The sequence below is a fragment of the Vipera berus genome (genome assembly GCF_964194415.1).
Source record: "Vipera berus genome assembly, chromosome: 12".
NCBI classification, from domain to species: Eukaryota; Metazoa; Chordata; class Lepidosauria; order Squamata; family Viperidae; genus Vipera; species Vipera berus.
This window is the reverse complement of record NC_138215.1, coordinates 11418979-11439535: the sequence shown is the minus strand read 5'-3', so window position 1 is coordinate 11439535 and position 20557 is coordinate 11418979. Positions and strand designations below refer to the sequence as shown.

Sequence of the window (20557 nt, the reverse complement as noted above, 5' to 3'; positions counted from 1 at the left end):
GATACCTCCCTTGATGGGTCTGTGCCCTACCTGACCTTTCACTTTTATAAAAGAATCAAGGAAAGCTGCCACCAGGTCTTTATTTTCAAGACGTCTCTAGGTCAGACATGTCAAACACAAGGCCCGGGGCCCGGATCCGGCCCGCGAAGTGGTTTCATGCCCCCTCAGTTTTAGTTTAAAGCCCTCCTGATGAGTTGGGCCAGTCTTTTTCCAAGTACATTTTTGCCTGTTTTCGTGAGGTGTAGCCCATCCCTTGCCAATGGTCCTTTGTGTAGGAAATGCACTCCATGATCCAGGTGCCTTAGCTATCTTGAACAATAACATAAGCTCAAAAACATCATCAAGAGAAAAATCAAAAGAAATTCTCAAACATATTGAGATACAATATTTAAAAAATGCTTTGGCAGAGCTAGAAAACATTTGGGAAATTTAAAGGGACAAATGTTGGTATATCATTTAGTCTGCATATCAGTGGGGATGAAATGCTCCAACTCTTATTCAGTTATATTAAGTTTTTGATGTATGCACTGTATGCTTTTAAAACAGATAGATGAATACATAAAAAATTCCTTCCTACAAGGAATCAGGTGAGGGATCCCTAATTTCACTAGCTCTAGGGAAAGCTTTAATCCCTGATCAAAGTGCTAGTCTTAAATCTTAAAGTCCTTAATAGTTTGGGATCATTTAAAGGTGAACATTCAAATAATCTGTTTTGACAATAGGAAAACTATTAATGAGCATTTAAAATAATTCCATCTACAGAGGATATGCAGTGTGATACATGTAGATCAGACATGTCAAACACAAGGCCCGGGGGCCGGATCCAGCCCGCGAAGTAGTTTCATGCGGCCTGTGAAGCCATCCTGGAAACAGTGAGGGAACGTCCCCCACTTCCTTGGCCCTGGCCCAGAGACCCTCCTCCTGCCAGAGACCCCCAGATCTGTCCCACTCTTGCCCAGGCCCCCATAGGCACCCTTGATGCGAACGATGTTGAGCTGGCCACGCCCACCCAGTAGGCCATACACACTCTAGCCACGCCCACCCAGGCCACACCCACCTGGCCCCCTGAGGGCAACCGCAGTGCTGATGCGGCCCTCAATGAAATTGAGTTTGACACCCCTGGTTCTTCTAAGCGTTCTTAAAGTAAGTAAGTAAGATGGACAGCCGATTGATTTGTTCAGAAGTGTGTCCACCTGCTTGGTGAAGGGATGAAAGAAAGTACAAATCGTGCAGTGTTTTTTGAATGATGGGGTTGGTCCACACTCAATTGGCGCACTAGAACATAGAATCATAGGACTGGGAGGGACCTCAGAGCTCTTCTAGTCCAACCCCATGCACAAGGCAGGAGACAACTTTTCAAATGGGTGTCCAGTCTATTTTAAAAACAAAACAAGACAAAAAAACCCCAAAACCCAGGGATGGAGCACTCACAACTCCAGGAGGCAACCTATTTCATGGATTGTTTTTACTATCAGAAAATTTCTCCTAGGTTGGATGTTTCCTTAACCAGCTTCCACCCATTACTTTCCCCCCCCTTCCTCCTAGTGCTTTGGATAATAAGTCGATCCCCTCTTCTTGGTGACGGCCCCTCAAATGCTGGAAGATAGTTATCATGTTCCCCCCAATCTGAACCTTTCCTTTGTCAGAGTAGACATACCTAGTTCCCTTAGTTGTTCCTCGCATGATTTAACTCCAGACTCTTCATCATCTTTGTTGCTCTTCTTTGCACAAAGATGCATCTCAGCATCTTTTTCTCTATCGTGGTGACCTGAATTATGCACAGCATTCCAAGAGTGGCCTCACTAACGCAAATATAAAGAGGCATGATCACTTCTCTTGATAATTCTCGCACTGTAAATCTTTTGATTCCAGGGCAGCCGTTGTACAAAGAGGCCAGTCCCTTTCCGCCATTTGGGGAGAGCAAGTGAGCCCTTCGGTCCAATTTTACCTGGAAGTAATGAATAAGATTCTTTGAACAGCGAGGGTTCACCTGTGTGGCCTGGGATATTGAAATAACATCAGCCCTGGGATCCTGGGCCCTTGAACCTCTCAGAAACACTCTACATAAGGAAGATTACTACACCTTCCCTCCATCAATGGTTGGGTGTTGTACTGTGCTAGGACCAGTGCTGCTCTGTATGCAAGAGAAGTAATCCCAAGGAGATATTTACCAGTCTCAAAAGGCTATGAAAGAGATTCTTTAAGGCTGTAAGGAGATGTATCAATTCTGTCCCCCCCTGGACATCTAAATCAAAGTGCTCTTTGACTTCTTCTGACAAGGCCCAGTCATATTGGGCAGGGAGGGAGGACTTTTCTTGGCCTATAGGTAGCGCTCAACTTATGGCCACAACTGAGCCCAAAATTTCTGTTGTTAAGTGAAACATTTGCTAAGTGACATTTGTCCCATTTTACGACCTTTCTGCCACAGTCACTAAGTGAGTCGCTGCTGTTGTTAAGTTAGTAATTGGGTTGCCAAATGACTCTGGCTTCCCCATTAACTTTGCTTGTCAGAAGGTCGAAAAAGGTCATCCCATGATCCTGGGACACTGCAACCAACATAAATATGAACCAGTTGCCAAGCATCTGGATTTTGATCACATGACCCTGGGGGGTGCTGCAATGGTCATAAGTATGAAAAGTGGTCATAAGTCACTTTTCCGGTGCCACTGTAACTTTAAACAGTACTTACAACAGTTGTAAGTCGAGGATTGCCTATATCTTCTAAGTAGAAGTCAACTTACCTGTGAAAATAGGTTGAGTTAGCAACTCACCCCCAATGGTTCAATTTCATCAGTATTTCAAGCAGCATCATGCTGGAATGTGAAGAAGGCACTTGAGACAAAAGACTAAAATCCTGATAAATTTTGATTGGATGACTTCAAAGTGCAATGTACTTTATTAGGATAAGCACAGGATTGATTGCCAAATGGCAAAAGGCTTAGCATTTTAGCATCCATTGATATAATGGTAGCTGGAACTGAAATGTTTGTGTTGCAGATAGTGTATCTAATTATTGCATTAGCGACCTTTTGAGCCTAGGCTAATAAATACATGGATTTGAAACATGCTGGAAATGAAGGACTGGAAGTAGACATTGAGATATTGAAAGGTCTTGTCCTGCTTCATTTAAAAGCCATTGATATTCCACCATTATTGATAATATCAATAAAGAGCAGAACTTTCATTTGGGAAGAGTTTATTTCTGACCCCTTGGAGTGGCCATATATAGCAAAAATCAGAAATTATTAACTATAATGGTAACAGAAGCCTACTCGTGAAAAGGAGAAGGCAGCCATGTCATTGCCATGTTTGCTCAGGAGCCACCATTGAATCAGTAGCTCATGTTTTGTAGTACTTGGCTGCCTATGCTCTACTCTCTTCAGTTAATATCTCCAGGAATGTGGCAAAAGTTTTCTTCAAACTCTACTGTATTTTGGAGTTTGTTTGTATCCCTCCAGAAAATGGATGAGCTTTGTGTGCTCATGTCAGGAGTAGAAAGAGTGCATTTTTTTCCTAGTAGTTTTATTTCAAGGAATGAAAACTTCTTTGAAAAACAGAGATTGGTGAAAGGGTCAGGAGTGCAGTAAAACTCAGTTCTTGCACTGAATTATCAACAAGGTGGTCAAGTTCTTGTTTACTGTATATACAGTATATCTGGCTCTTCATTCTTTCTTGCTTTCCACTGTAAATAGAATGGAATGGAATGGAATAGAATAGAAAATAGAATGGAGTGGAGTGGAGTGGAGTGGAGTGGAGTGGAGGAGAGGAGAGGAGAGGAGAGGAGAGGAGAGGAGTTGGAAGGGACCTTGGAGGCCTTCTAGTCCAGCCCCCTGCTCAATCAAGAGAACTATACCATTTCAGACAAGTGACTGCCTAGCCTCTTCTTAAAAATCTCCAGAAATGGAGTGCCCACAATTTCTGAGGGCATTTGTTTTCATAATTTATAAATTTATTTCCATATTCTCTGTATAGGCCAGAACATTGAAATGTTCTGTAATATAGTATGTTCTAGCTGCTTTCACTTACAACTTTCACAGTCCCTTTCACTGGTCATTAATTAACTGAGGCAAACCGAGGAACAGATTGAAGTGTTCAGAAGCATATCTGTATGTTTATCCATTTTTATGGGTTTAAACCACAAACATACATGACCACGTTTTTCCCCACTCATATGAATACAGGAAATATTGCTTCCAAATCACCCATCTGTCCTTTTCGAGTCCAAGGGAGAGATTCCTTGGAGAAACCCAAGGAGGAGTTTTCCTATGGGTCTTTTTCAACAACAGGGCTGATGTCCCCATTAAAGGAGGACTCTTCTATTTGCAAAATTATGGAGTATTTCTCCTTCACTTGGACAAGTGCTTCATCCTCTTGAGACTTCCGAAATGGCACTTGTGCCCAGACTTTGTACACAGTGAATAGATTAAATTCCCTTTGGTGAACATTAGCTTGGCATAGTGCACTTGTCAAGAGAAACCTAAGATGAAAACTGGACTTCAGACTAAGTCATGAATAGTTAATAATCAATATCAGCCTCCCCCACATTAACATGAACCATAATTTTTAGTCTTGTTCATCTGTGGGAAAAAGGGCTGTTCTAAGGCCCTACTCACCTTCCTCCACAATCACGGAGATTGTGACACTTTGGTCATTTAAAAGAAGCTCATCCAAAAATTCTTCCCCTCCCCCCCAAATGGCATATTTTTCAGACATTGCCTCCCATCAGAAAAAGAAAAAAAATATTTCAAACCGCTTAGATTTACACTGAACTCAGTTTTGCTTAATTGGGGTTTCATTAAGCTGAAATGTCATGGTTCTGACAGATGAAACCCTTCAAAAGAACTTGGAGGCATTGTTTTCCTTAAAGAATCTTTTGTTCGGGAAACAAAAAATAGGCACTACATAAAGGTAAAGGTAAAGGTTCCCCCGCACATGCGTGCTAGTCGTTTCCAACTCTAGGGGCCGGTGCTCATCTCCGTTTCAAAGCCAAAGAGCCAGCGCTTGTCCGAGGACATCTCCGTGGTCATGTGGCTGGCATGAATAGATGCCAAAGGCGCACGGAACGCTGTTACCTTCCCACCGGAGTGGTCCCTATTTTTCTACTTGCATTTTTACGTGCTTTCGAACTGCTAGGTTGGCAGAAGCTGGGACGAGTAACAGGTGCTCACTCTGTTATGCAGCACTCGGGATTCGACCCACCAAACTGCCAACCTTCTGATCAACAAGCTCAGCATCCTAACCCACTGAGCCACTGCGTCCCTTAGGCACTACATAGTTGAACCCAAAAACTAAATTCCCCTCCTCTGGATACAAAGTAACAAAGTACAATTCCCACCCCCAATAAACAGTCATAAATCACATTCCCCAATTAGCTTGAAGCATGGGCTTTCTCCCCAGCTCTCCAGCCCACCAAAACGTTATTAGCTCTGGAGCCAGTTTGTCCTTGGATTCCCATGGCAGAGTTATTATTATTATGGCTAACCGAACTCTTATCCCGATCTCCCCTCCCAGCACCAACTAATTCTAAAAGCATAGAGAGAATGGCTGCATTTTCATCTGTTGTCAAAGCAAGAGCATCCGATGTTAGCAGCATTAGTAAATGTACGTATGCATTATGCATTGGGTGGACTTTGAAGACCATAATGGTATGGGTTTGCATAGCACCTTAAACTAAACACACCACCTGATGACTTAGTGAGAACCTAATTTAAAAGTGAATGCTTGGAAAATGGAACAAACAGTCCAGTGGACAGCTTGATTCTTCTTCCCATGAAAACTTTCAGGGCAGGTTAACTTATTAGTTTGGGGCTATTTCTGCTTCCCATCATCTCAGTCTTGCACTCACATCTCTGCAAACTGAGATCGAACTGTAGCTTCTTCCCCAATGCATCATGTAGATCAGGGGCAGGGCTTTTTTTGTCATAGAACGCTCAGAACGGAGTTCCGGCACCTTTTTTGGATGGAACCTTGTAGGGTAGGCAAGGCGGGTTGTATGAAATGTGTGAGTTCCGGCACCTTTTTCTTTTACAAAAAAAGCACTGATCAGGGGTCTTTAAACCTTGCCCTTTTATGACTTGTGGACTTCAATTCCCAGAATTCCTCAGCCAGGCACACGTGTGCCTGGCTGAGGAATTCTGGGAGTTGAAGTCCACAAGTCATAAAAGGGCCAAGTTTGAAGACCCCTGATGTAGATGTTCTCCCTGAACAGAAGGGTATTTGAATGCCGAAGACTTCAGGTCTCTCTGGATCTCCTAAGCCTTGAGCAGGAGACAGAGTAGCAGCTGGTGGTTTGGTGTGTGCAAAGAGTTAAATGGTGATCTTGTTGTGGGCTGTCATGGTCTCAGCTTCCCAGAGCTTGCTTCGTGACTTCCTCTCTCCTGGCTCCAAGCATTTCCTTTAACAGGCCGTGCCCTTAATGAGCCTTTGGTTTTCTTGCTCACGATTCACGCACCTTGCCATTTGTGGCAGCAAACAAGGTCACAACAAGAGGGCATTATAATATGCAGTAGAGCTGGGAAAGAGGGGAAGAATCCTGTGGCTTGTGTAACTCTTAGGACGCATGTGATGAGAGACACAGCGTGAGTGCGAGAACAGTGGAAATACGGATGGTTTTGGGAGAAATATAATATATTACACATTGGCAATGCAATATGAATAAAGGCTTTAGATTAGGAAGCTGTCCGTGTATATGCACTGCAAGGGAGAGCAAGCTTATTCAAGCAGCACAATAAGTCATGTTTTTTTTGAACAAGCCACAGTTGGCTTCAGATAATGTGCTAGGCTGCTGATCATGGTTTATCAACCACTGTGGTTGGGTTCTTGTAATATGTTTCCCCAAACCACATTATGATTTCACACTCTTTCCTTATGCCAAAAACACTACAGATGATTCATATAAAATCTGGTCAACGAAGCTACATTATAATTTTGCATCGTAAGTACTGTATATCAAAGGAGTTCTTTGCTGTTCTGAATTTTATTCAAATCATAATGCTGAAGCATTCTTGCACAGAAGTATTACTGTTCTGGTGTATGTGTAAAACAACTCTGGTCAAAACATATAATAAAAAGGGAGAGTTTCAAGGGTATGTGTGAGACAGAATTTGAGATTTACTTAAATATTGAATGGAGTCTATTGGGGTTTACCTTTCTTCAGATGACAACAAAACAACAATAATAACAATAATAATTTTTGACAGGCCCATTGGAAAAAAGTGTATGCCATGGAAACTTGAATATTAAAAGAAGTATCAGTATAAGAACCTGGTAAACATATGTTGAAAATATCTCCATGGGAGAGAGATGAATATTTATTTTGTACAAGAAAAAAAATCTTCATGAATTTACATCAAATAGTAGCAGAGTTAACACATTGCAGAAATTTGTGAATAAAAACGGGTGGGATTTCTTTAAGGCTATTTCTAAACAAATCTATAAAAAAGTCCAGCAGGGGGGTACTGTCCCCCATTTTTTTTAAAAAAATATTGTCCTTACATTATATACTTAATGTTTTAAAATAATTATGTACAGAAGTCTTTATATAATGGGTCAACAACATCAAAGGTGTTTAAGCTGACTGCATTGTGCAAATGAAATATTCTTTACTATAATTTCTATCTCTCCTCTTCCCTCTCTCCTTTAAACAAGATAGTTCCCCAAATTGTCTTGGAGAAAGAGTAAAGGGTAGGGGCAGTTGAGGATGCTGGCTTATAAATACTTCCTGGGGTAAATAGATTTCACACTTTAGGTGAGGAGTTATGCCTTTCTCAGCTGGACTAGGGACTTTATCATAAAGTTGATCTCAGGTTGCCATGGCAACAGTCTTAGCACGAATAATACAAAGATGCGAGAAACAATTTTAGGCCTCTCTCTCTCTCTCATTCCCTTGGTGTTAAAATTCCTTACTCTGATTTTGTAAAGTTTCTTTTCTAGCCTCTTCCTAGTTTTTGATATACAACCTGCCACCTGGATCATTATGGTCTCCTCTAGTTTTAAGATACTAAGGTTTGCATCGGACTACACACATTGTAGTGTGAGAATCAGAAAGCCAAAGATCCTAGAAATATGCTCTTCAACATAAAGTCTGCCCACAAACCTCTTACTGCTACAAGCGGGAACTTTGTTAATGTTGTTTTCTGGAGAAAATGTTTGCTTTCTACTTTTGTATGACCTTAATTATTGATGGTGAAATTGGAGAATGTATATCATTGGGGTGATGTACATAATTTGCATTAGTCTTTGTGTAACTTGCATGATGATGTCACTAAACAAACTATGTAATTGATGGACATTATATCATTCAAATGTCAGTTATGTCATTATGCAAAATGAGCTATTACATAACAAAAAAAATTAATCCATGCATGCAAAGTCTATGGAATTTAACAGTCTGGTAAACTGGTCTGTTTACTATGCCCTATGATACCTTAAGGGACGCGGTGGCTCAGTGGGTTAGGACGCTGAGCTTGTCGATCGGAAGGTCGGCAGTTTGGCGGGTCGAATCCCGAGTGCCGCATAACAGAGTGAGCGCCTGTTACTCGTCCCAGCTTCTGCCAACCTAGCAGTTCGAAAGCACGTAAAAATGCAAGTAGAAAAATAGGGACCACTACGGTGGGAAGGTAACAGCGTTCCGTGCGCCTTTGGCGTCTAGTCATGCCGGCCACGTGACCACGGAGACGTCCTTGGACAAGCGCTGGCTCTTCGGCTTTGAAACGGAGATGAGCACCGGCCCCTAGAGTCGGAAACGACTAGCACGCACGTGCGGGGGAACCTTTACCTTTACCTTTACCTTATGATACCTTAGCCTATCCTACCCTACTGTATTAAACCATATTATATTATGCTCTATTACATTAATTTTCCTCATAGCTTTGCCTTTCTCGATTGGGTTTACAAATTCTCTTAAGCCATGACTTTGTTAACCATGATTTGTTAATCACAGTGACTAGAATCACAGATAGCCCCAAGCCATAATTGAGTCATTTGACACCTAATGCTAAACTCAAAGCAAATCGCATTGGGACTTAATCAGTGGTCAGTACCGTGATGTAGGAAACTCAATAATTATATCTGAATTAGTGAAACGACCTTGAAGATTATGTTAGTACTGTCTCCCTATGAAGATTGAAAGAACAATAAGTAAGAGAGAAAGGCTTCTTAAATGTTCACATTATATCCAGATATTTATATACTTTATTTGTTTATCCATTGTCACAACTATATAATATTTATAATAGATAACTTTAGTAGTGAACTATTATTCCTGTCTATTGCTCATATATATATTGACAATGGATTAGAAGCAATGAAATTTACGTGCTTCCACTGTTTGGAATAGTAAATGTTTTGGAATGAAATAGGTTTTTTTTTTAAAGCCATAAAGTAATACATAATTGCTAATCTGGATAATTTCCATCAGTTGCTGGATTCTGATGTACAAATAAACAGATTCTGGATTATTCTGGACATTCAACTTTGCTTTAAAAATGGCTGGAATATATGCTATTTTGATCAATATTTGCTTATTTACTGGATCTACTTCCCTTGAAAATTAGATTGCTAGTTAATCCTTGGAAATGGCAGCTACAGATTCTTCCTAATTTAATGGGCATCGCTATCCCTGCTCAGAGAGAGCATTTCACATGCTGTGGATTTCCCCTTGACTTTTATTTTTCTCATTTTAGGATTTAAATGGAAAGGGAATTCTGGTTTAATTCCAAACTTGTAATATTTTCAGTTCTAACAATTTTATTTGTTTATTTCAACTTGCACTATCTGCCTGCAGAGGGGAAGTGGATGACTGATTAATTGTAAATTCTTTCTCTTTTTGTCCCCAGAAATCTCTCAGGTAACCGGCTGACCACTCTTTCGTGGTTACTCTTCAAGACGCTGAGGCTTACGGAATTGTAAGTTTTCATGAATGAAGGCAAATATATGTGTCCCAGGATAATGATGCGAAAATGAATTTGGGTCCGTCACCAGAACCAAATATTTACTCTTCCAAGCTTTGGGACTCATGCTGGAACCCATCTTCAGGGAATGTCTCTCTTCTGAAATATGTGCTTTGGGCTGTTCTGTGAGTTGTGTTTATGTGGTGCCTTCCTATTGGCTGATTGGTGTGCCGATGGCTGGCAATTGATACTCCCCTGTGTGGATTGCCCAGGTGACTATGTAAGACAAACAGGGAGGAAGCTAGTCACCAGATTGCAAGAACACAAGTGAGTGATCAGATGAGAAGACCCGAACTCATTGGTAGCCTCACATTGCAATAAACAATGACATACAGTTCATTCAATTTTTTAACTGCTAAGATTGTTGGTTGAGCAGGCACAAAAACAGCCAGGGAAGGGATTGAAGCCTGAGAAACGGGCCCCTTGTCAGTTAACAGGAGTGCCAATTTACACCAGCTTATCAAGTACTTAGGAGCCCAGGACTTGGCAGCACTAGGAAACAACAGGCAATTGTCAGCCATCAGCACACCAATCAGCCAATAGGAAGGCACCACATAAACACAACAGCCCAAAGCAGTCGTGTTCAAATCATATTGATTCGACTGGAGCATTTCTTTCAGTAGAAAGAAATTTCCTGAAGATGGGCTCCAGCATGAATCCGAAAGCTCGGAGGAGTAAAACTCTGGTACCGGGGACTGACCCAAATTCGATCTTAAGTTTTCATTCTACTTGTAAGTAGAGGGAGGAGGATCAGAAGAGATAATTAAAAAGGGGTGGTTGCTATGAAAAATGCTGGTGACATGTCACTGCCTCTTCTGAAATATATCTTAAAAGTTTTCCCATTTGCAACAATTAGCTAATCTGCAGATTCAATACCTTGTAGAGCAGAAGCATTTGCCAACTTTGGCAATTTCTAGTGAGTGGACTTCAACTCCTAGAACTCATATCCAATGGAATTCTGGCACTTGAAGTCCACCCACATGGAAACTATCAAGGTTGGGATATTCTTATGTAGAGGAGCCTCCAAAGATTTAAGTTGTCAAGAAACCCTCCCTACTAAATTGTACTAATTTTCAAAATGACAACAGGAGTGGATTATTCAAGGAGTGGAATTATCTGACCCATAGTTCAGAATAGCTCATCAGTCTGAAACAATCTGGAGCTCTTTCTGCACCCATGAATTTTAGTAACCTAAAGCGGATCAAATTGGATTTTCTGCTGGAGGTCTAGACATCTGAATCAATTTGAATGTTCAAATCATATTGATTTCAACTGGAGCATTTGACTAAATGAGACAACTCACATACCTCTGTTCAGTACATAGGGAACTAATTAATGAAACAGAGAACCAGTACAGTTTTGTGGTTAAAATGCTAGAACTAGGCCTGGAAAGACCAGGGTTCAAGGCCACCTTCAGTTATGGAAACTGGCTAGTTGACTTTGGACAACCCTTTTGTCAGCAATTAAATATCTAATATAGACCCAGGAAAGACAAATTCTTTGAAAGTAGCAGCTGATCCTTTCAGTGTATTAATCTGAGAAGGATTTACAGGATGTCACATGTTTCTGACTGTCCCCTAGAAAATTTTGCTCTTTTTTCTTGTAAAAGAGCCAAAGAGTTGGATATTTAAACCATCATATACAAAATTACACAGGGTGCTCTCAGCTGGGTTACCCATAAAAGTAATTTAGCACTGAAGCTAGAAATGGCAAATTTCCTATGCACTTTGTCTTTATTTTAAAAATGTATTGACTAACGATCTATTATTTAGGCTGGTCATAAGACTAATCAATTAATAAACTGCTATTACCACTTCTACTGATCTACTACCGCTTCAAGTTATAACATTAATATTAATCTATGAGACTGTAAATTGTGCAGGCTCGTTCATTGCTTGGTTCGGTCTTTCTGATGAATCTCAAAAACTTCCTTGGAGATTCTCAGCCTTGGTTAGTAAAAAATGTCTGTGCACCATCAAAATGAATCAGATGACGGATTCAGACCTAGCAAGTCCTGGGTTGCTTAATATTTGGTTTGCTGAAGAAATCATAACTGAGGATTTGCAGGACACTATGGTTTAGAAGGCAGGGACGTGGTGGCTCAGTGGGTTAGGATGCTGAGTTTGTCGATCAGAAGGTCGGCAGTTTGGCGGGTCGAATCCCGAGTGCTGCGTAACAGAGTGAGCGCCTGTTACTCGTCCCAGCTTCTGCCAACCTAGCAGTTCAAAAGCACGTAAAAATGCAAGTAGAAAAATAGGGACCACTCCGGTGGGAAGGTAACAGCGTTCCGTGTGCCTTTGGCGTCTAGTCATGCCGGCCACATGACCACGGAGATGTCCTCGGACAAGCGCTGGCTCTTTGGCTTTGAAACGGAGATGAGCACCGGCCCCTAGAGTCGGAAACGACTAGCACGCATGTGCAGGGGAACCTTTACCTTTACCTTTATGGTTTAGAAAGCACCTACTTTTGTACATGTTCACAACTAAGCAAACATGTAATGTGTAATATCAAATAAACAAATAAATAAAGGCAGTCGTCAACTTACAACAGTTCATTTAGTGACCATTCAAAGTTACAACGGCAGTGAAAAAAAGTGACTTATGGCCGTTTTTCACACTTACGACTTTTGCAGCGTCCCCCAGGGTCACGTGATCAACATTCAGCTGCTTGGCCACTGGTTCCTATTTATGACCGTTGCAGTGTCCCAAAGTCACGTGATCCCCTTTTGCGAACCTCCGACATGCAAAATCAATGGGGAAGCCAGATTCATTTAACAACCGCAGTTAATTTATTTAACAACTGTGGGATCAAAGGGCATTCGATGGGGCAAAGCTCACTTGACAAATGTTTCCCTTAGCAACAAAATTTTTTGGACTCAGTTGTGATCATCAGTCAAGGACTACCTGTAAATAAATAAAATAAACCTTTTGAAAACCTTTTTTAAAAAAAACATTATGTATATGCTTAGATTGTATATGATTGTATATGACCCATTTTCCTCTTGACCAAGGAAGTTTTAAATACTGTAACTTAGCAAAACATAATAAATGCCTTTGACTAAGTCAAGCCACAGCAATATTGCTGTTGGTTTAGCTGGAACCTGAACTTCAGAGAATTGAATATTGGGAAGATGTTGACTGGAATCTTACAAGATACCAAAAGCCGGCATTTTTGTGCAATAGCCTTGCCTGTGTTTCTGACACAAGCCCGACAAAACAGAGACTTTTTGGCCTCCTTTGTTGCTACAACTGAAACAGCATTCCTACCTCTGTAGAATGATAGTTTAGCATCTCCTTCAGGACCTGCAAAGTCCTTCAGGACACAGCAGGTTTGTAGCCTTCTGAATTATAGATAAAGCATTCAGCCCTGCTCAGGAAGAATAAGCGGACATGAAATCAATGGAGTGGTGCCCTGGTAACCTGTTTTGTTGAGTTTCAGCCATAGTTGTGCATCAGAAATAATAAAAAAAACCCACACATATACGTTACGTAGGATTCATCCCAGAAGACCACGGGAATATCCCATTCATATCCCTTACCTGAGATCAATAAAACTGTAAATGAGAAGTGATTTATAGAAGAAGAAGAAAAAGAAAAAAAGTTATCCCCAAGGAAAGTCAGCCTGTAACCATCAATGTAAGCTCAGCATATTTTATTACTATTTCTCCTTGCTGTTGAGTGGTTAAAGGAAGAAAAAGAACAATTGGCCACATTGCATAGATAAAGCAATGCTCACTCTCAGGGACAGCATCTGGCTAAAACGCTGACATTGGAATTGATCCCCTGTGCTAATGGTAGCATCAACATTTTCTTGTCTTATTTCGCTTAATAGTTTGAAGGAAGAGAATTGGTTTGTGGCAATGGAGTTTTCAGATTGGATTTTAAGTGGATCCAGGGTTTATGGAACAGAGATACCAGGCCTGAGAGAAAGAGGGGTGATCTTTGCAAAAACACAGTGCATATACAGAAGCTTTGTCCAACTATTAGAGGAGCTCCATATGAGGAGCTGATGGATAATAAAATAAATAGTGGCTTTGTTTTGCTTTTTAGCAATAGCAATAGCAACTTAGATTTATATATCGCTCCTGGTGCTTGGCAACACCCTCTAGGCAGTTTACAACGTCAGCATATCATCCCCGAAAATCTGGGTCCGCATTTTACCAACCTTGGAAGGATGGAAGGCTGAGTCAACCTTGAGCCTTTCTGGATCGAACTCTAGGCTATGGGCAGAGTTAGCCTGCAATATTGCATTCTAACCACTACACCACCAGGGGCTTTTCTTAGAAGCAGGGTCTATATTGGTTCATAAAGCAGCCTTGAGAGGATGTTTTGAAACTTTTGGAGCCATAACATACTCCTTTTTTGCATTCAGGTTCTCTCTAAATGTCATCCAAAACGTTTGGCTTTTAAAGGCTTGGTTAAACATTCTTCCATTGCATAAAAAGGTTTATTTTTCCTACTTTATTCTGAAGGTCCTGTAATGTTGTGTCTATGTGTGTTTAGAAATTAGTGATTTCTAGTTTCCTATAATTATCTTGGCTTTGCCTGCATGAGCCTAGTGGTTTAGACTCTCCAATGTACCTTAAAGTAAATAGGTCTACCATTGGAAACACGGCTTCTGTGTCCATCCCCCCCCCCCGTGCTATGCTTTTCATGATTCAACCTTGCAGGCATTGGGATAAAAGCAGGGAGAAGGCAAGATAGACATATCTCCCCCATTATACTTTCCTAGTCCACTTAATTGGAGGAGTGAACACATATCTTCCATGTCAGAGCAATATCCAATATTCTGCCAAAATCTGTTTGTCATTTCTCATATTTTTTCTTCCTAAGTTGTTCTACTTTGTTGTCAAAATATCTTCTTGAAGCTATTAATAGTGGAACAACAACAATACAATACAGTTCAAAACAATACAATAATACAACAATAACAACAACAACAGTGTTGATGTTTTCTGCTGCACGTCTGATCATCACTCTGAAGTCTCCCTTGCCATACACACTTCCCAATCCGAGAAAGTTCCTTGCAGTAGTCTTCCCATTAGTATTTAATCGAGGGCAGGGAAGATAGAATGATTGGAGGGAAGTGTTATTCAGTCACTGACTCTTCAGTGTCTGACTCTTCATGATCCCATCCTCCACTGCCTCCCAGAGTTTGCCCAAATTCATGTTCATTGCATCCAAGACATTGTCTAACCATTTCATTCTCTGCCGTCTCCTTCTCCTTTTGCCTTCAATCTTCCCCAACATCGGGGTCTTTTCCAATGAGTCCTTTCTTCTTATCAGGTGCCCAAAGTATTGGAGCTACAGTTTCAGCATCTGTCATTCCAAAGATCAGTAAGAGTTGATTTTCTTTAGGATGGATTGGTTTGATCTCCTTGCAGTCTAAGGGACTCTCAACAATGAAAGATAAGACATTCAGAGATAGCTTTTGGTCATCTCAGCTTTAAATAAGAGAAGGAATAGCATCTCCTAGTCATGAGAAACTTGTAACCTGTTATTTTTCTTTGAAACAAAATCATAAAAGCAAATGTATTTTTTTAGCAGACGCAAGAAGTGGTAGAAAGCAAATTCAGGAGTAACCTTTATTCAACAAATGCCATGCTCAAAGTAAATACTCACTCCATGTTTCTGATAACAACCAAATCATAGCCCTTTGCTTCCTTGGAAGTCTTTAATCCTTCTTTGGACCTCATTGTAAAACAAGTCTCCCTCCGAGCTTGTCCCATCTCCATTCTTTTTTTCTTCTCTACTCTTATACAAATTAAAATGCCACTTCAAACTAACTTGCCCTTTCCAAGAATACACTGGGCTGAATCACATCCCCTGAGGAGGAAATTTCCAGCTCTGGGTCCAGCTCCAACTTCCGTGGTTCTTAAGCAGATGGCTGCAACTAAAGGAAAAAAATAACTCTGAAAAGGGTGCTAAGAATAGGACTAATTGACCCCCTCTTACACAGAAACTCTTTTTCTAGTTTCTTCTTTCTTACTTTAGTCAAACTAGTGCAAAGCAAAGAAATCCTTCCTCCTCATGCACCAGGCTTCCATCAATTTGATGAAGAAAAAAATGTGATTGAACTTCTTTCTCATTCTTTAGCAACTTGGGCAGAATTCCCCTAGTTCAGGGGTAGGCAACCTTGGCTCTTTTATGACTCGTGGACTTCAACTCCCAGAATTCCTGAGCCTGCTGGCTCAGGAATTCTGGGAGTTGAAGTCCACGAGTCATGAAAGAGCCAAAGTTGCCTACCCCTGCCCTAGTTGAAGAGGGAAGCTCTTGATCTCATCTCTGGTGTGTGTGTGCAGTGTGTGAAACAAGCTAGAAAACTACCCCTCCAAAGTAAAACAATCCTAAACAGGGGAACAGGCTGGCCACTCTCCTTTGCTTCGTTTGTATTTATTTATATATTTATTTCTTTATTTATCTAATTCGTTTGCTGCCCATCTCATGGTTCAAGGTGACTCTTCTTACAGGTAGCCCTCAGTTTTTGACGCTAATTCTGAGCTCCATTACAGATTGAGCTCAGAATTAGAGTTGCAAGCAGTTGTGGCCATTAAGCAGGTTGACAGATGATTAAACCTGGCTTCACTGCATTTCTTGTGGCACTCATTAAGTGAAGGCCAGGTCGTTAAGCAAATCCATTATACTCAATGAATTTTTTTTCTTTTCAGGAAACCAGAAAAAAAATATTTAAAATGTGGTCACGATACTGTGGGATGCTGCAAACATCCGGTTTCCAAGCATCCATATTGCAATCATGTGACCTCGGGAGGAGTGTGACCATTGTAACTTCAAAATTTGATATCTTTTTGGGGTGTGGGTGTGTCTGTCATAACTTCTGACAGTTGCTAAGCAACTGGCTATAAGCTGAGGACTACCTGTATGTATGTTAAATGTTTGTCTTTTGAGAAGGGACTGCTGGTAAAGATGGCCAGCATTTTCTCAATGCTTTGTGAGGTAGAGAAGATCTTCTCTACAGCACAAACTACGTGCGGAGGTGAAATACAGGTAGTCCTCGACTTACGACCTCAGCTGAGCCCAAAGTTTTTGTTGTTAAGTGAGACATTTGTTAAGTGAGTTTTGCTCCATTTCACGACTTTTCTTGCCATAGTTTGCTAAGTGGATCCTGGCAGTTGATACGTTAGGAACCCGGTTCTTAAATGAATCTGGGTTCCCCATTGACTTTGATTGTCAGAAGGTCACAAAAGGGGATCACATGACCCCTGGACAGTGTAACCGTTGTTACACCATTGCCAAGCCTCTGAATTTTGATCACGTGACCACAGGGATGCTGCAAAGGTCGTAACTATGAAAAACCGTTGCGAGTCACATTTTTTCAGTGCCACTGTATCTTTGAATGGTCACTATATTTGAGGGAACACCTACTGCCGGCATCAAGTTCCCTTCGTCCTGTGCGCTCCCACTTGGAGGGTCTTCTCAGGGTGCTGCCCATAAAAGACTGCCAGCGGATAACACTCAGGGGGAGGGTCTTCTCAGTGGGTGTGCCTGCCCTTTGGAACCAGTTGCCCGTGGAGCTTAGGACTGCCCCCGACCTTCGGTCATTCCGCCGGGACCTGAAGACCTGGCTCTTTGAGCTTTCCGGCCCAGGCTGAGAGGGTTCCCCCCCTCAGGGATCAAATTTAATTATTTTAACTGTTTTTAACTCTTGTATTGAATTGATGTTTTTAAATACTTTGTAAACCGCCCTGAGTCCTACGGGGAAAGGGCGGTATATAAATTCAATAAACTTAAATTCAATAAATTCAATAAACTTAAACTAAACAAACTGTTGTTAAGTCGAGGAGTACCTGTAGATCAATCCTGCCACACTGAATACAGTGTTAAGCGAAGCATTTCATTTTCACCCTCTCCTTATATTTACTTAGAAGGTGGCCAAGGGATATATGTTAAAAAAAGAAGAAGAAACTCAACACTAGTTAAGTCCCAAAGGAGCAGAACACTAGTACACTATTAAACATGTGCTATGTCCAGTAAAAAGCTGGGAGTTAATTTGCACAAAAGCCCCCTTAAGTATTGCCATTAGCTGCATTATGCTATCAATACTGCTAGGCCAAGCCAATGGAGGAGTCCCTTTTCTCCAGCATGGGGCTTTTACATTATTCATAGGAGAATCTCATGCATTAGGAATGATCCGAAAGGCTGTGTTATATTACTTACAGTTCTGCTTCTGAATGGTTGCAATAGCAGCTCCCCCTAGCAGGCCAGTTTTAGGGGAAAGTATTTATAATATCTTTATTTTTTTTCACTTTGGAGTTGTCTGCGGTGCTAAATCCATGCATAAATTCATGGAGGTAGGGAAAACCCTTGCAAGGACAATTGCTACAGGGCGGAACACCGAGTTGGCAAGCAAAGGGAACTAGGCTCCAAATTATGGGATTCCTCCAATTAGAACCATGTTTCTCAAACCTGGCAACTGGAATAAGTATGGAGTTCAACTCAAGAGGACTGGCTGGAGAATTCTGGGCATTGAAATTCACACATCTTCGGGTTACCAAGTTTGAGAAACACTGATTTAGCCCAAGATACTTTTTTGTCTTATTCCTATGGCTTCCTCCTTCTCCTTCACATTAAATTTAATTCCATCTGTCTTGAGTTCAGAGGGGTATATAAAGTGGGTCTTCCAGATTATAATATCTCAGCAATCCTTGAAAAAAGATTGGAGTAAGTAATAGTAGGCTCCGTAAATCAGCCAATGAGATTTGTGGAAAAATAGGGATTGGATCCCAGTCTCCCTAGTCCAGGGGTAGGCAACCTCGGCTCTTTTATGACTCATGGACTTCAACTCCCAGAATTCCTGAATCAGCTGACTCAGGAATTCTGGGAGTTGAAGTCCATGAGTCATAAAAGAGCTGAAGTTGCCTACCCCTGCCCTAGTCCCAGTTCAACACCTTGCCTACTACACTGCACTGGCTGTTAATAAAATAACAGTCTTTTGGATTAAAGAGCTGAAAATACTGTGGCCTTGTTTCCTGATGCTTAAAGGGGACAAACATAGCAGATTGAGTATAAAATAGTATGATGCTATAGAATCTGCTGTATTCCATGACTGACTTTTCTGCTTTAATGTTTTATGCTGTAAATTGCCCAGAATCACTGGCAAATCAATTTTGATAGATGATAGACAGAGAGAGAGAGAGAGAGAGAGAGAGAGAGAGAGAGAGAGAGAGAGAGAGAGAGAGAGAGAGAGAGAGAGAGAGAGAGAGATGATAGAGAAAGGAAGGAAGGAAGGAGAGAAGGAATGGAGAGGGAGAGAAAGAAAGAAAAGAAAGAAAAAGAAAGAAAAGATCTTAATACAATCAGGAAACAGAAAGTTAAGCCTCTTCTGCCTTCAGGATAAAACTCAATATGTGGTTTCAAACCACCAATACTGTTCTCACCCTGCCTTTCATCTTGGCATTACAACCATCCCTGGTCCAGTTGGTCCAGCTCTAGTTCATAGCAAAGAAAGAAGAAAAAAAACCCTGATACCATATATCCCCCAAAATAAGACCCAACTGGAAAATAAGCCCTACCATGATTTTTCAGGATGCTCATAATATAAGCCCCACCCCAAAAGTAAGCCCCAGTTAAGATCATCAGCCAGACGGATGCATTTAGTACCGTATTTCCCCAAATATAAACCCAAACCAGGATAGAATAGAATAGAGCTGGAAGTGACCTTGGAGGTCTTCTAGTCCAGCCCCCTACTCAAGCAGGAGATCCTATACCATCTCAGACGAGTGACTGTCTAGTCCAGGGGTCAGCAACCTGAAACAGTGAAAGAGCCACTCGGAACCGGTTCCCTCACAAAAGGAAAAACTGGGAGCCGCAAAAAAATGTGTGCACCTGCGTGTACATGCGTGCATGCGCAGAACAGGGTTTGACTGAAGAGTGGAGCCAAGGCGAGATATGCACCTACCCTGCATATTTGAATTGATTGGTTGAAATTTTTTAGTCCCACTTTTTTTTTTGGACTGCACATGGCAGAGAACTGGGAGCCGCAGGAAACGGCTGAAAGAGCCGAATGCGGCTCCGGAGCCGCGGGTTGCAGACCCGTGGTCTAGTCTCTTCTTAAAAACCTCCAGTGATGGAGCGTCCACGATTTCTGGAGGCAAGCTGTTCCACTGGTTAATTGTCTTCACTGTCAGGAAGTTTCTCCTTAATTCCAGGTTGCAAATATACTTTCAGGCATACAGCAATACTGCTAGTTGTAAAATATCAATAATAATAAAAATTATCAGTATATAAAATATAAGTGTCTTTTAAACAGAGTACATTAAAACATCAGCTTTGCCAGCTGGGTCAATGAGGTCAAACAATATACAAATCTGGCTGCTTCATTCAATTAAATTGCATGATGGCTTCTGCAAGTTGCTTCATCTCCCTGAGCAGCAGGAGCTCATAGTCAATGCATTAAGACAGGGGTATTATGGACAGAGTCTTGAATTTATTGAGCATGTCTGGGCAAGGAGAAGAGGAGACAAGCTAAATGAAAACTCATGATCCCTGCATGACCTTATGAATGTCAAGGTGTTTAGAACAAGAAACAGGAGATATTTCAAAGGAAAAAAAAACAAGCTATGACTTAAATTCAGTAAAGACATTTACTGA

General features: G+C 41.2%; 1 protein-coding gene across 3 annotated transcripts in view; it reads left to right on the top strand.

Annotated features, from left to right (window-relative positions):
* The window catches only part of NTRK3 (neurotrophic receptor tyrosine kinase 3), a gene marked incomplete at its 3' end in the record, with an annotated part of 368520 nt that overhangs the window by 117756 nt on the left and 230207 nt on the right, over positions 1-20557 (top strand). For all 3 annotated transcript variants that reach the window (XM_081337317.1, XM_081337316.1, XM_081337318.1), the window contains exon 4: positions 9837-9905. In XM_081337317.1, coding sequence (XP_081193443.1) covers positions 9837-9905 — 69 coding nt within the window. The remainder of the gene's footprint in view (positions 1-9836; positions 9906-20557) is intronic.